General features: G+C 34.9%; 2 protein-coding genes across 2 annotated transcripts; both read right to left on the bottom strand.

Annotated features, from left to right (window-relative positions):
- Positions 1-2,253: 2,253 nt before the first annotated feature.
- Positions 2,254-4,611, bottom strand: LOC120325804 (uncharacterized). The gene is made up of 5 exons (XM_039391969.2): positions 4,461-4,611; positions 4,171-4,288; positions 3,703-3,796; positions 3,290-3,350; positions 2,254-2,604 (listed from the first exon to the last, which is right to left on the bottom strand). Exons 2-5 carry the CDS (start codon positions 4,278-4,280, stop codon positions 2,555-2,557), a joined length of 315 nt encoding a protein of 104 aa, XP_039247903.1. The 5' UTR covers positions 4,281-4,288; positions 4,461-4,611; the 3' UTR covers positions 2,254-2,554.
- A 3,143-nt stretch (positions 4,612-7,754) lies between these two features.
- LOC120325805 (uncharacterized) lies at positions 7,755-10,061 on the bottom strand. Its single transcript, XM_039391970.2, has 5 exons — positions 9,962-10,061; positions 9,672-9,788; positions 9,204-9,297; positions 8,791-8,851; positions 7,755-8,105 (listed from the first exon to the last, which is right to left on the bottom strand). The coding sequence occupies exons 2-5, from the start codon at positions 9,779-9,781 to the stop codon at positions 8,056-8,058; spliced, it is 315 nt and encodes a 104-aa protein (XP_039247904.2). The 5' UTR covers positions 9,782-9,788; positions 9,962-10,061; the 3' UTR covers positions 7,755-8,055.
- Positions 10,062-13,489: the final 3,428 nt, after the last annotated feature.

The raw sequence follows: 13,489 nt of genomic DNA, 5'->3' as shown, positions 1-13,489 counted from the left end.
AATTACCCACCCAATTCAACGTTTGATTTTTTTGGTTCGAAAACATCGAAAAATTAAATTTAGGCCATTATAGCAGGGGTGTGCAAACTGCGGCCCGCAAAGAATAACTGTGCGGCCCGCGGAGAAGTGCCAATTTTTAGTGATGTGCCCACGAAACGAGCTTTTAGTTCAATTAATCTGAAACTTGCGAGCAATTTCAATCTCCTTGCGCCACAAAGCCTATACCAGTATCCGAGTGCCACTGCCATATCGGTGAAACCAGCTAGAAAGATCCTGTTGGAAAATACACAATGTTGTAAAAGCTTGTTTCCTTCTCACTGAATTCGTTCAAAGTCGGTGTGGCAATAAATTAAAATAGCTTTCTTTAAGAAATTTTGCGTTTTAACTCAACATTTCTGCCAGGACCCCGAACAATGCCGTTAGATCAATAACAAAATAAAACAATTTTTTGTGCTCGAATCTACAGTAGAAAATCTACCTACAAAAGGCTCTACATGCGAAAAATCCAACTTACGAGAATTCTTTTTGTGAAAATATATTGACTAACGTAAAATTTCCCACGGACGAAAACAAAAAATGAGTGTAGTGATATTTGTTTATTCTAGGTTAATTTAATGCAGTGCTTGAAGCACGGATGCTAAATTCGATTTTCTTATTCGAATATCGCGAACTTCGAGTATCGTTGTTCGTGTTTGTAAAAATACCGAATATGGCACATATATCCTGGCGCCGCCGTCAACGTTTGAATTTGAAAACATTTTACAATTATTTCATTTTTTATTGTAATCGACGGCAGTCGTATGCGACACGGCAGTAAATTACAGTCGGCATGAAAGTCATTTCTTACAACTTAGAGCGTACAAACTGGCTCTTAAATATTATGTAGGCGCAGTTTGGGTTGACAATATTAATTTATAATCAAAAATAAAATCATAACAGCTGACATGAAATATTTAAATCAGCACCGACTCGCAAAATAGAAGAAGATTTCCGGTCTTAATTCTCTTTTATTGGCAGATGGTAATTTGGGAGTCAGGTTCACTCATTTGATAATGACGATGCTACGTAATTACATTTGTTTTCTTAAATCAACGAATGATGCCGTGAGCAATATAAAAATTAAAGTCCGGGGTACCTGCCCTGGCACACGCCTGTCATACCATTAGCCCGTTCGTTTCCCGCGGATACGTACAATAAGTCTCATTCAGTTTCAGTTGAGAAGATTACGATACGCGTAACAGTTAAAACTAAAGAAAAATAAAATGAATAAAACTGCAAAATAAAAGAGATAAAGATTTCATCTTTTAACGCCTTCCCTCACCTTTTCCGGCCGCCATTCTCCCACTCTCCACGGTCTTTGCTTAACCCAGTCAAATATTATGTCCGAGGTTTGTAGGGTCTTGGAACGGATTAATGCATTTTCAGGTAAAGACGGTCTATAATCACGGAATCTCTATAATAGGTGCTTTTTCTACTAGTCACTATGTAGTCAAAGGGTGTAATATTCACTATCTTTCGAACTTAGAGCCTGGCAAGAACTTGTTTCCAACTTTACGAAATCAAGCTCGAAGATTTGAACCTTGTTTGGAATTGACAATTTATATAAACGACTGTGCAAAGGTTTGTCCGCTTATATTAAACTCGGAACCCTGATGTCGATCTTGATCCATATATGCTAGCAAGAGGTTTTATTCGAAACGATACGTCAAGCTTAACTTCGAATCACCGAATTTACCGAATGTAGATTTCGGGGTTTTCACCCGTGACATTTGAGTTGTTCCAGAACAATACGAATTTTTTTTTTTTAAATTTTTCGCAGTGTAATATAGTTTTCAGGATAAAATCGTCTACATTTGGATAGGGTTTATAAGGCACGATGTGTAAACAAGGATTGTTTTGCTAAATTGCTATTGTTGTTGGGAAATAGCCTAGGAAAAGAATTTTTCAAATATATAAATGCATTGACTACACCAAAGAGTCAACTTGTGCGAAATTACCCTACTATTAACAATAACACTTTTGCAATTTATTTCCGTTTAATTCCAAATTTACAACTTATCCGGCTTTCTTGAAATTTAAAGACACCAATCCCGACGGTGAATAATCGCCCCTGATTTACGACAACCTTTCTTTCGATATCGATGCAAAATATCACAAACAAAGCTGCGCAATAAACTGAAATAGCGCAACTTTAAAGCATTTGTTTTATCGGAAAAATAATCTGATTCACTGAATGAAAAAAATCATACAAAACTGTGTTCCAGCTTTTATTATTCCGAAAAATACTCGGATGCAAAGCAGCATGTATGACATGATAGTAGAAAGAATAACACCAAATAATATTCATAAATTTTGTTGAATTAAAGGATAAAAATATGTTTGGTTAGTTTAAATATTCACTCTGTATTAAAACATAGATATACTGATCAATGAAAAATATCTTTCTCTTAAATAATCAAACAAAGATTTGAATCAAGATTTTGAATCAAAAAAGTTGCTTGTTTGTTCGTTTTTCTTATACTACTATCACTGTAAACATTCAACATCATGAAGATTATTCGAAGTCTTCCACGGACTGAGCATTTCTAAAATGGTTGAATTCATCTGAAATGAGCAAGAAATTATATGGTAAAATATCTCATTAAATGATTGTAATTTTCAGTTAATTAGTTTAGCTTTCGTCAGGGCCAGGCTTAATTAAGCGACTGCACAAATGCAGCCGCGTTGACCGCGCACTTCAATAGGGTCCTCGCTAATAGTATATAGGTGTAATTTATTTAATTAAAATACTGGTAATATAAATTATAATCAAGCATTAGTAAGCGTTTTTATTCTGCACACAATGCTCGTAAAGTAAACTTACTTTATTCGTGATTTTGTGCTTAGGTAAATGGCTATAGAACGTGAAAACGAATTAATTTTGTATTTCAAAATCTAAATTTTCTTGTATTCTCTTTGTTTCATTCTACAAGCACAAAAGCAAAGGTCGTCTATGGCTTGAGTGACGTTACATAGTAAATAATTTTAGAGGGAATCCTATTTTACAGAGACGTTTTCGACATGCTAATTTGAGACGAACAGCAATCGTAGACAGATAGACATCCACGATGTGTTTCTTGGGGTTAGAGTTGATAAAAAACCACAAGTGATAAATGGCCAGAACGTATACAACTGATTGATTTCCTCACATTGTTTTGTCACAAATGATACCAATTCAAAATTTTGGATAAACGAAATCAATCTACACTACTGGGTATAACTAAGAATACTGGCAATTTATAGTACTTACCCTCATCCATATCTCTGATCATTTTGACGGCCTCAATCATTTGATTCATTTCAGCATCGTCCTTTGGGGAAAAAATATTACTATTTATCAATATATTCAATGCAATCTTAATCATAAAGCAACAACCGTTTGACTGGATATGACGCGCAGTAAAATTCAACAACAACGCTGAAAAAATATATTAAAAAAATGAAACTCTACTCGCAGAAGCTGAGAATTCGTTTCCAAGGGATATCACAGTCGACGACCACCCTGGATTCTCGTCTGTTCCACACTTGTCGGCATATATATGATGATGTGAAACACGTAACTCGTTATGTATGAATTTAATGCTATATAGTGAATTACAGTTCATTTCACTCTCCAATATTGCTAAACAAAGTAGGTTGTTGAACTAAAATTAGCATTCTCACCAATTCTCTTAAAGATCGCATATCTCCAAGAATACCAAAAAGGGCCGCTTTAGCAGTAAGCTGAGCAAGCTTTTTGGCCACTTTTTTCCCCGTCCTAAAATAATCAAATAAAGGACAAAGTCTAGAATTTTGTGAGTTTACTTTACCTAACTAGATTATAATGTTAAACAGTATATCAGTCACTGCTGCAATCACATTGTATTCTATGCAAATTATTTATAAAGTGAAATATGCATAGTCGAACTGGATCAGGATGTTTTCTACAGATTATTTTGACCAATTTGTGATTGATGAAGTTGTTGTGATTTTTAAATATAGTGTAAATGAAACATCGAAAGATAGATATTCATTTAAAAAAGGTAACGTGTTACCGTCAATGAGTCTTAACGTAAAGTATTAAAATAAATTTAAACCAATCCCTAATTAAAATAATATATATCGATAAAACGCAAATAAATCACGACTTACGGGCTGGTCACGGTCTTCTTAATGGCTTTACCAACTTTCCCGAAAAAACCGGCGTCGCTGTTGACAACCAACATTGCTACCAATAATAAAATGATTGTGGATTTCATCATTCTGTTTTCTGCAGCGGCGAAAGGAGAAAGAGGAATAAAATTAAGAGGAATAACAAATAAACTTCCCAATTTACACCATTTATGCCAACTTAGATTCATGACAAAAACAAAGAATTGTCCGTATAAAGTATAAATGGATTTACCACTGTGTGTAACGGAATACAAAGTTACAAATCTCACCTGATTTATCCTTGTCTCAAGAAGATCGTTCGTCAGTTTCTGATAGAGTGGTTGGTGCTCGACTAAAATTTTCTTCTCTTTTATAGAGATTCTGGACAATCCTGGAAACGGCGTCATCATAAACATCTGGAATTCCTCGTTTAATCCATATGTATGCCCTATTATTTAAACAGGAAGCACTTTTGTAAGCAATAAATCCTCGTTTAATCCATATGTATGCCCTATTTTTCAAACAGGAAGCACTTTTGTAAGCAATAAATACAAATCATAGGCCATACTGATATGTAATAAGTTCATCACAAAAAAAAAATCAATAGAGTTTCGAATTAATTTGCGTTAATTTGCCTTACTTTTTCGTTGAATTGGGTAGAATTTTGTAAAACTTTTGACAGCTTCGTTTAAATGTGGAAACATATGTGGTCAGTTATTCTGTTACATATTCTAAATATGATGCTAAAATAATGTGAAAACTATGTATCATAATTATTTCTGTATATTAAACCTAATTAGTTTCCACTAACTAATCTCATACATAGAAACAAACAATTGTCGGCATAGTTGGATTCTGCTTAACCTATTATATTACAATGTGGATTGCTCATCACCACCAGAGTAAACTCATTCGTGAGTGACGTGAGATATTTTTAGGCTGTAAAAATATTGTTCATTCCAAATTGAAATGACTTCAGTTGTTACATAAACAGATGAGTTGTAACCTTGGGATTTGTGAAGAATGTAATCAGTAAAGCCTAAATGAACTAGTTTCATGCTTTAGGCAAATCATACCATTTAATCAATCACGGCTCAAGTTTTTACTTATTTGCAACAAGCAATCTAATTAACACAAATATTAATTTCTTATGAAACGATCTTAGAATACTGGTATTAGTTAGCTAATGTTTTTCTCACATATGGCACGACCTACTGTGAGGTTTGCCTATTTGGGGAATTTTTCCCACGCGAAAATTGACCAACGCAAATAAATTCCATGGCATCTACGCAAAAAAATCTATTTTGGCTAAATAATATGAATCTAATGAAAATTACCCACCCAATTCAACGTTTGATTTTTTTGGTTCGAAAACATCGAAAAATTAAATTTAGGCCATTATAGCAGGGGTGTGCAAACTGCGGCCCGCAAAGAATAACTGTGCGGCCCGCGGAGAAGTGCCAATTTTTAGTGATGTGCCCACGAAACGAGCTTTTAGTTCAATTAATCTGAAACTTGCGAGCAATTTCAATCTCCTTGCGCCACAAAGCCTATACCAGTATCCGAGTGCCACTGCCATATCGGTGAAACCAGCTAGAAAGATCCTGTTGGAAAATACACAATGTTGTAAAAGCTTGTTTCCTTCTCACTGAATTCGTTCAAAGTCGGTGTGGCAATAAATTAAAATAGCTTTCTTTAAGAAATTTTGCGTTTTAACTCAACATTTCTGCCAGGACCCCGAACAATGCCGTTAGATCAATAACAAAATAAAACAATTTTTTGTGCTCGAATCTACAGTAGAAAATCTACCTACAAAAGGCTCTACATGCGAAAAATCCAACTTACGAGAATTCTTTTTGTGAAAATATATTGACTAACGTAAAATTTCCCACGGACGAAAACAAAAAATGAGTGTAGTGATATTTGTTTATTCTAGGTTAATTTAATGCAGTGCTTGAAGCACGGATGCTAAATTCGATTTTCTTATTCGAATATCGCGAACTTCGAGTATCGTTGTTCGTGTTTGTAAAAATACCGAATATGGCACATATATCCTGGCGCCGCCGTCAACGTTTGAATTTGAAAACATTTTACAATTATTTCATTTTTTATTGTAATCGACGGCAGTCGTATGCGACACGGCAGTAAATTACAGTCGGCATGAAAGTCATTTCTTACAACTTAGAGCGTACAAAATGGCTCTTAAATATTATGTAGGCGCAGTTTAGGTTGACAATATTAATTTATAATCAAAAATAAAATCATAACAGCTGACATGAAATATTTAAATCAGCACCGACTCGCAAAATAGAAGAAGATTTCCGGTCTTAATTCTCTTTTATTGGCAGATGGTAATTTGGGAGTCAGGTTCACTCATTTGATAATGACGATGCTACGTAATTACATTTGTTTTCTTAAATCAACGAATGATGCCCTGAGCAATATAAAAATTAAAGTCCGGGGTACCTGCCCTGGCACACGCCTGTCATACCATTAGCCCGTTCGTTTCCCGCGGATACGTACAATAAGTCTCATTCAGTTTCAGTTGAGAAGATTACGATACGCGTAACAGTTAAAACTAAAGAAAAATAAAATGAATAAAACTGCAAAATAAAAGAGATAAAGATTTCATCTTTTAACGCCTTCCCTCACCTTTTCCGGCCGCCATTCTCCCACTCTCCACGGTCTTTGCTTAACCCAGTCAAATATTATGTCCGAGATTTGTAGGGTCTTGGAACGGATTAATGCATTTTCAGGTAAAGACGGTCTATAATCACGGAATCTCTATAATAGGTGCTTTTTCTACTAGTCACTATGTAGTCAAAGGGTGTAATATTCACTATCTCTCGAACTTAGAGCCTGGCAAGAACTTGTTTCCAACTTTACGAAATCAAGCTCGAAGATTTTAACCTTGTTTGGAATTGACAATTTATATAAACGACTGTGCAATGGTTTGTCCGCTTATATTAAACTCGGAACCCTGATGTCGATCTTGATCCATATATGCTAGCAAGAGGTTTTATTCGAAACGATACGTCAAGCTTAACTTCGAATCACCGAATTTACCGAATGTAGATTTCGGGGTTTTCACCCGTGACATTTGAGTTGTTCCAGAACAATACGAATTATTTGTTTTTAAATTTTTCGCAGTGTAATATAGTTTTCAGGATAAAATCGTCTACATTTGGATAGGGTTTATAAGGCACGATGTGTAAACAAGGATTGTTTTGCTAAATTGCTATTGTTGTTGGGAAATAGCCTAGGAAAAGAATTTTTCAAATATATAAATGCATTGACTACACCAAAGAGTCAACTTGTGCGAAATTACCCTACTATTAACAATAACACTTTTGCAATTTATTTCCGTTTAATTCCAAATTTACAACTTATCCGGCTTTCTTGAAATTTAAAGACACCAATCCCGACGGTGAATAATCGCCCCTGATTTACGACAACCTTTCTTTCGATATCGATGCAAAATATCACAAACAAAGCTGCGCAATAAACTGAAATAGCGCAACTTTAAAGCATTTGTTTTATCGGAAAAATAATCTGATTCACTGAATGAAAAAAATCATACAAAACTGTGTTCCAGCTTTTATTATTCCGAAAAATACTCGGATGCAAAGCAGCATGTATGACATGATAGTAGAAAGAATAACACCAAATAATATTCATAAATTTTGTTGAATTAAAGGATAAAAATATGTTTGGTTAGTTTAAATATTCACTCTGTATTAAAACATAGATATACTGATCAATGAATGATATCTTTCTCTTAAATAATCAAACAAAGATTTGAATCAAGATTTTGAATCAAAAAAGTTGCTTGTTTGTTCGTTTTTCTTATACTACTATCACTGTAAACATTCAACATCATGAAGATTATTCGAAGTCTTCCACGGACTGAGCATTTCTAAAATGGTTGAATTCATCTGAAATGAGCAAGAAATTATATAGTAAAATATCTCATTAAATGATTGTAATTTTCAGTTAATTAGTTTAGCTTTCGTCAGGGCCAGGCTTAATTAAGCGACTGCACAAATGCAGCCGCGATGACCGCGCACTTCAATAGGGTCCTCGCTAATAGTATATAGGTGTAATTTGTTTAATTAAAATACTGGTAATATAAATTATAATCAAGCATTAGTAAGCGTTTTTATTCTGCACACAATGCTCGTAAAGTAAACTTACTTTATTCGTGATTTTGTGCTTAGGTAAATGGCTATAGAACGTGAAAACGAATTAATTTTGTATTTCAAAATCTAAATTTTCTTGTATTCTCTTTGTTTCATTCTACAAGCACAAAAGCAAAGATCGTCTATGGCTTGAGTGACGTTACATAGTAAATAATTTTAGAGGGAATCCTATTTTACAGAGACGTTTTCGACATGCTAATTTGAGACGAACAGCAATCGTAGACAGATAGACATCCACGATGTGTTTCTTGGGGTTAGAGTTGATAAAAAACCACAAGTGATAAATGGCCAGAACGTATACAACTGATTGATTTCCTCACATTGTTTTGTCACAAATGATACCAATTCAAAATTTTGGATAAACGAAATCAATCTACACTACTGGGTATAACTAAGAATACTGGCAATTTATAGTTCTTACCCTCATCCATATCTCTGATCATTTTGACGGCCTCAATCATTTGATTCATTTCAGCATCGTCCTTTGGGGAAAAAATATTACTATTTATCAATATATTCAATGCAATCTTAATCATAAAGCAACAACCGTTTGACTGGATATGACGCGCAGTAAAATTCAACAACAACGTTGAAAAAATATATTAAAAAAATGAAACTCTACTCGCGGAAGCTGAGAATTCGTTTCCAAGGGATATCACAGTCGACGACCACCCTGGATTCTCGTCTGTTCCACACTTGTCGGCATATATATGATGGTGTGGAACACGTAACTCGTTATGTATGAATTTAATGCTATATAGTGAATTACAGTTCATTTCACTCTCCAATATTGCTAAACAAAGTAGGTTGTTGAACTAAAATTAGCATTCTCACCAATTCTCTTAAAGATCGCATATCTCCAAGAATACCAAAAAGGGCCGCTCTAGCAGCAAGCTGAGCAAGCTTTTTGGCCACTTTTTTCCCCGTCCTAAAATAATCAAATAAAGGACAAAGTCTAGAATTTTGTAAGTTTACTTTACCTAACTAGATTATAATGTTAAACAGTATATCAGTCACTGCTGCAATCACATTGTATTCTATGCAAATTATTTATAAAGTGAAATATGCATAGTCGAACTGGATCAGGATGTTTTCTACAGATTATTTTGACCAATTTGTGATTGATGAAGTTGTTGTGATTTTTAAATATAGTGTAAATGAAACATCGAAAGATAGATATTCATTTAAAAAAGGTAACGTGTTACCGTCAATGAGTCTTAACGTAAAGTATTAAAATAAATTTAAACCAATCCCTAATTAAAATAATATATATCGATAAAACGCAAATAAATCACGACTTACGGGCTGGTCACGGTCTTCTTAATGGCTTTACCAGCTTTCCCGAAAAAACCGGCGTCGCTGTTGACAACCAACATTGCTACCAATAATAAAATGATTGTGGATTTCATCATTCTGTTTTCTGCAGCGGCGAAAGGAGAAAGAGGAATAAAATTAAGAGGAATAACAAATAAACTTCCCAATTTACACCATTTATGCCAACTTAGATTCATGACAAAAACAAAGAATTGTTCGTATAAAGTATAAATGGATTTACCACTGTGTGTAACAGAATACAAAGTTACAAATCTCACCTGATTTATCCTTGTCTCAAGAAGATCGTTCGTCAGTTTCTGATAGAGTGGTTGGTGCTCGACTAAAATTTTCTTCTCTTTTATAGAGATTCTGGACAATCCTGGAAACGGCGTCATCATAAACATCTGGAATTCCTCGTTTAATCCATATGTATGCCCTATTATTTAAACAGGAAGCACTTTTGTAAGCAATAAATCCTCGTTTAATCCATATGTATGCCCTATTTTTCAAACAGGAAGCACTTTTGTAAGCAATAAATACAAATCATAGGCCATACTGATATGTAATTATTCATCACAAAAAAAAAATCAATAGAGTTTCGAAATTAATTTGCGTTAATTTGCCTTACTTTTTCGCTGAATTGGGTAGAATTTTGAAAAACTTTTGACAGCTTCGTTTAAATGTGGAAACATATGTGGTCAGTTATTCTGTTACATATTCTAAATATGATGCTAAAATAATGTGAAAACTATGTATCATAATTATTTCTGTATATTAAACCTAATTAGTTTCCACTAACTAATCTCATACATAGAAACAAACAATTGTCGGCATAGTTGGATTCTGCTTAACCTATTATATTACAATGTGGATTGCACATCACCACCAGAGTAAACTCATTCGTGAGTGACGTGAGATATTTTTAGGCTGTAAAAATATTGTTCATTCCAAATTGAAATGACTTCAGTTGTTACATAAACAGATGAGTTGTAACCTTGGGGTTTGTGAAGAATGTTATCAGTAAAGCCTAAATGAACTAGTTTCATGCTTTAGGCAAATCATACCATTTAATCAATCACGGCTCAAGTTTTTACTTATTTGCAACAAGCAATCTAATTAACACAAATATTAATTTCTTATGAAACGATCTTAGAATACTGGTATTAGTTAGCTAATGTTTTTCTTACATATGGCACGACCTACTGTGAGATTTGCCTATTTGGGGAATTTTTCCAACCAACGCGAAAATTGACTAATGCAAATAAGTTCTATGTTACTCACCCAATTCAACGTTAAATTTTTTTAGGTTCGAAAACATCGAAAAATTGAATTTATGCTCTATAGCCGGGGTGGCAGCAAACTGCGGCCCGCGGAGAAGTGCCAATTTTTAGTGATGTGCCCACGAAACGAGCTTTTAGTTCAATTAATCTGAAACTTGCGAGCAATTTCAATCTCCTTGCGCCACAAAGCCTATACCAGTACGTGAGTGCCACTGCCATATCGGTGAAACCAGCTAGGAAGATCCTGCTGGAAAATACACAATGTTGTAAAAGCTTGTTTCCTTCTCTCTGAATTCGTTCAAAGTCGGTGTGACAATAAATTGAAATAGCTTTCTTTAGAAATTTTTGCGTTTTACCTCAACATTTCTGCCAGGACCCCGAACAATGCCGTAAGATCAATAACAAAATAAAACAACTTTTTGTGCTTGAATCTACAGTAGAAAATCTACATACGAAAGGCTCTACATGCGAAAAATCCAACTTACGAGAATTCTTTTTGTGAAAATATATTGACTAACGTAAAATTTCCCACGGACGAAAAAAAAAATGAGTGTAGTGATATTTGTTTATTCTAGGGTAATTTAATGCAGTGCGCGAAGCACGGATGCTAAATTCGAATTTATTATTCGAATATCGCGAACTTTGAGTATCGTTTTTTGTGTTTGTTAAAATACCGAATATGGCGCATATATCCAGGCGCCGCCGTCAACGTTTGGATTTGAAAACATTTTACAATTATTTCATTTTTTTTGCTATCGACGGCAGTCGTATGCGGCACGGCAGTAAATTACAGTCGGCATGAAAGTCATTTCTTGCAACTTAGAGCGTATAAAATAAAATGGCTCTTAAATATTATGTGGCGCAGTTTAGGTTGACAATATTCATTTATAATCAAAAATAAAATCATAACAGCCGACATGAAATATTTGAATCAGCGCCGACCCGCAACATAAAAGAAGATTTCTGGTCTTAATTCTCTTTTATTGGCAGATGGTAATTTGGAATCAGGTTCACGCATTTGATAATGACGAGGCTACGTAATTACATTTGCGTTTTTCTAAATCAACGAATGATACCGTGAGCAATATGAAAATTAAAGTCCGTGGTACCTGCCCTGGCACACGCAAATCAACTACCTGCATACCATTGGCCCGTTCGTTTCCCGCGGATACGTACAATAGATCTCATTCAGTTTCAGTTGAGAAGACTACGATACGTGTGTAACAGTTACAACTAAAGAAAAATCAAATAAATAAAACTGCAAAATAAAAAGAGTAAATTCTAATTTGAATTTCATATGCGTGTGCTCATTTTCGTGCATTATGTTCTTTCTTAGATTTCAACTTTTAACGCCTCCCCTCACCTCTTCCGGCCGCCATCCTCCCACTCTCCACGGTCTTTGCTTAACCCAGCCAAATATTATGTCTGAGGTTTGTAGGGTCTTGGAACGTATTAATGCATTTTCAGGTAAAGAGCGTCTATAATTACGGAATTCGACTTACGAAGGGGCTTGGGACAAATTAATTTCGTTCAAATTACGGAAACCCATTCGCAAGTAGAAAATTATTCAAGGTACACATGGTAAGAAAAGAGAACAGAGAAATACCGGACGGATAAAAACTACAAATTTTTTATTCAGAGATTTTCGTAGGTGGAGTATTTACGTGCGGCCCGCGGCTTCACCCAGTTACCTTTATTTGGCCCGCATGTAAAAAAGGTTTGTAGTGAGAATACAGGAAAACTCATTATTGCAAACAGATCATGATGAAACAATAATTTTTAAAGAGACCCAATCCCATCTCATCAACAAAAGGGTTTCGCTTCATCTTTTAAGCGAATTGTATGTTCACCTCCCAATTTACCCAGTCTATTGAATAATTTGGGATATGCTTTCAACACATCCTCCTCAGTGTGGGCAGCTGGACATTTATCTGTTCTGGCATGGTGCAATATAGATATAGATCAAATATAGATATTACAATGTAATTGCAATATCTGCATTTGATCTTGCTCTGATCGATGCTTATCCTTGCCCAACCTCGATATTTCTTGAATTTCTTCATTGGTCTTTGTCCTCTTCTTTCGTCTTCTTCTATGGCATCAATCATCGCTGTCTTTGTTTCTTTTAGTTTTCGACTGGTTGCTTCCTTCAGGGATAAAATTTGTATCCCTTTTTCTAGCTTAAGTGAGGCACCTGCATCATATAATTTCAATTTTGTGGAATCGTCGCGACAAGAAAACGTCAGCTTATCGCGTATTGCTTCACTCACAAAATCGGCGCCATCTGACGGATTGTATTTACTAATGCATTGAAAGTCTGGTCAGGCTCCCGATTACAAGTGAAAGGCTACCATGTATGAGGGAAAATGCAATTATGGTTAATGTTACTACTCCGACATTGAATGTTTTCTAACACGACGTAACACATCAAAAAGCCGTATAGCGTACAGTCCAGTGGTTCTCAAACTTTTCGGTATTGCGACGCCCTCCAAAAAATACGATCGAGTTGCGACTCCCCGTGAAAAA

Source organism: Styela clava, chromosome 4 (genome assembly GCF_964204865.1).
Source record: "Styela clava chromosome 4, kaStyClav1.hap1.2, whole genome shotgun sequence".
NCBI classification, from domain to species: Eukaryota; Metazoa; Chordata; class Ascidiacea; order Stolidobranchia; family Styelidae; genus Styela; species Styela clava.
Note: the sequence above shows the minus strand (reverse complement) of the source record. Positions and strands in the feature narration are given on the sequence as shown.

Excerpts from the sequence above, each read along its gene's own strand:
- LOC120325804 (XM_039391969.2), bottom strand. The coding sequence starts at position 4,280 with ATGATGAAATCCACAATCATTTTATTATTGGTAGCAATGTTGGTTGTC. Across the intron at positions 3,797-4,170 it reads AAGAAGACCGTGACCAGCCC|GACGGGGAAAAAAGTGGCCA; the intron begins GTAAGTCGTGAT and ends TGATTATTTTAG. Across the intron at positions 3,351-3,702 it reads TGCGATCTTTAAGAGAATTG|GACGATGCTGAAATGAATCA; the intron begins GTGAGAATGCTA and ends TTTTCCCCAAAG.
- LOC120325805 (XM_039391970.2), bottom strand. The coding sequence starts at position 9,781 with ATGATGAAATCCACAATCATTTTATTATTGGTAGCAATGTTGGTTGTC. Across the intron at positions 8,852-9,203 it reads TGCGATCTTTAAGAGAATTG|GACGATGCTGAAATGAATCA; the intron begins GTGAGAATGCTA and ends TTTTCCCCAAAG. Across the intron at positions 8,106-8,790 it reads GATCAGAGATATGGATGAGG|ATGAATTCAACCATTTTAGA; the intron begins GTAAGAACTATA and ends TGCTCATTTCAG.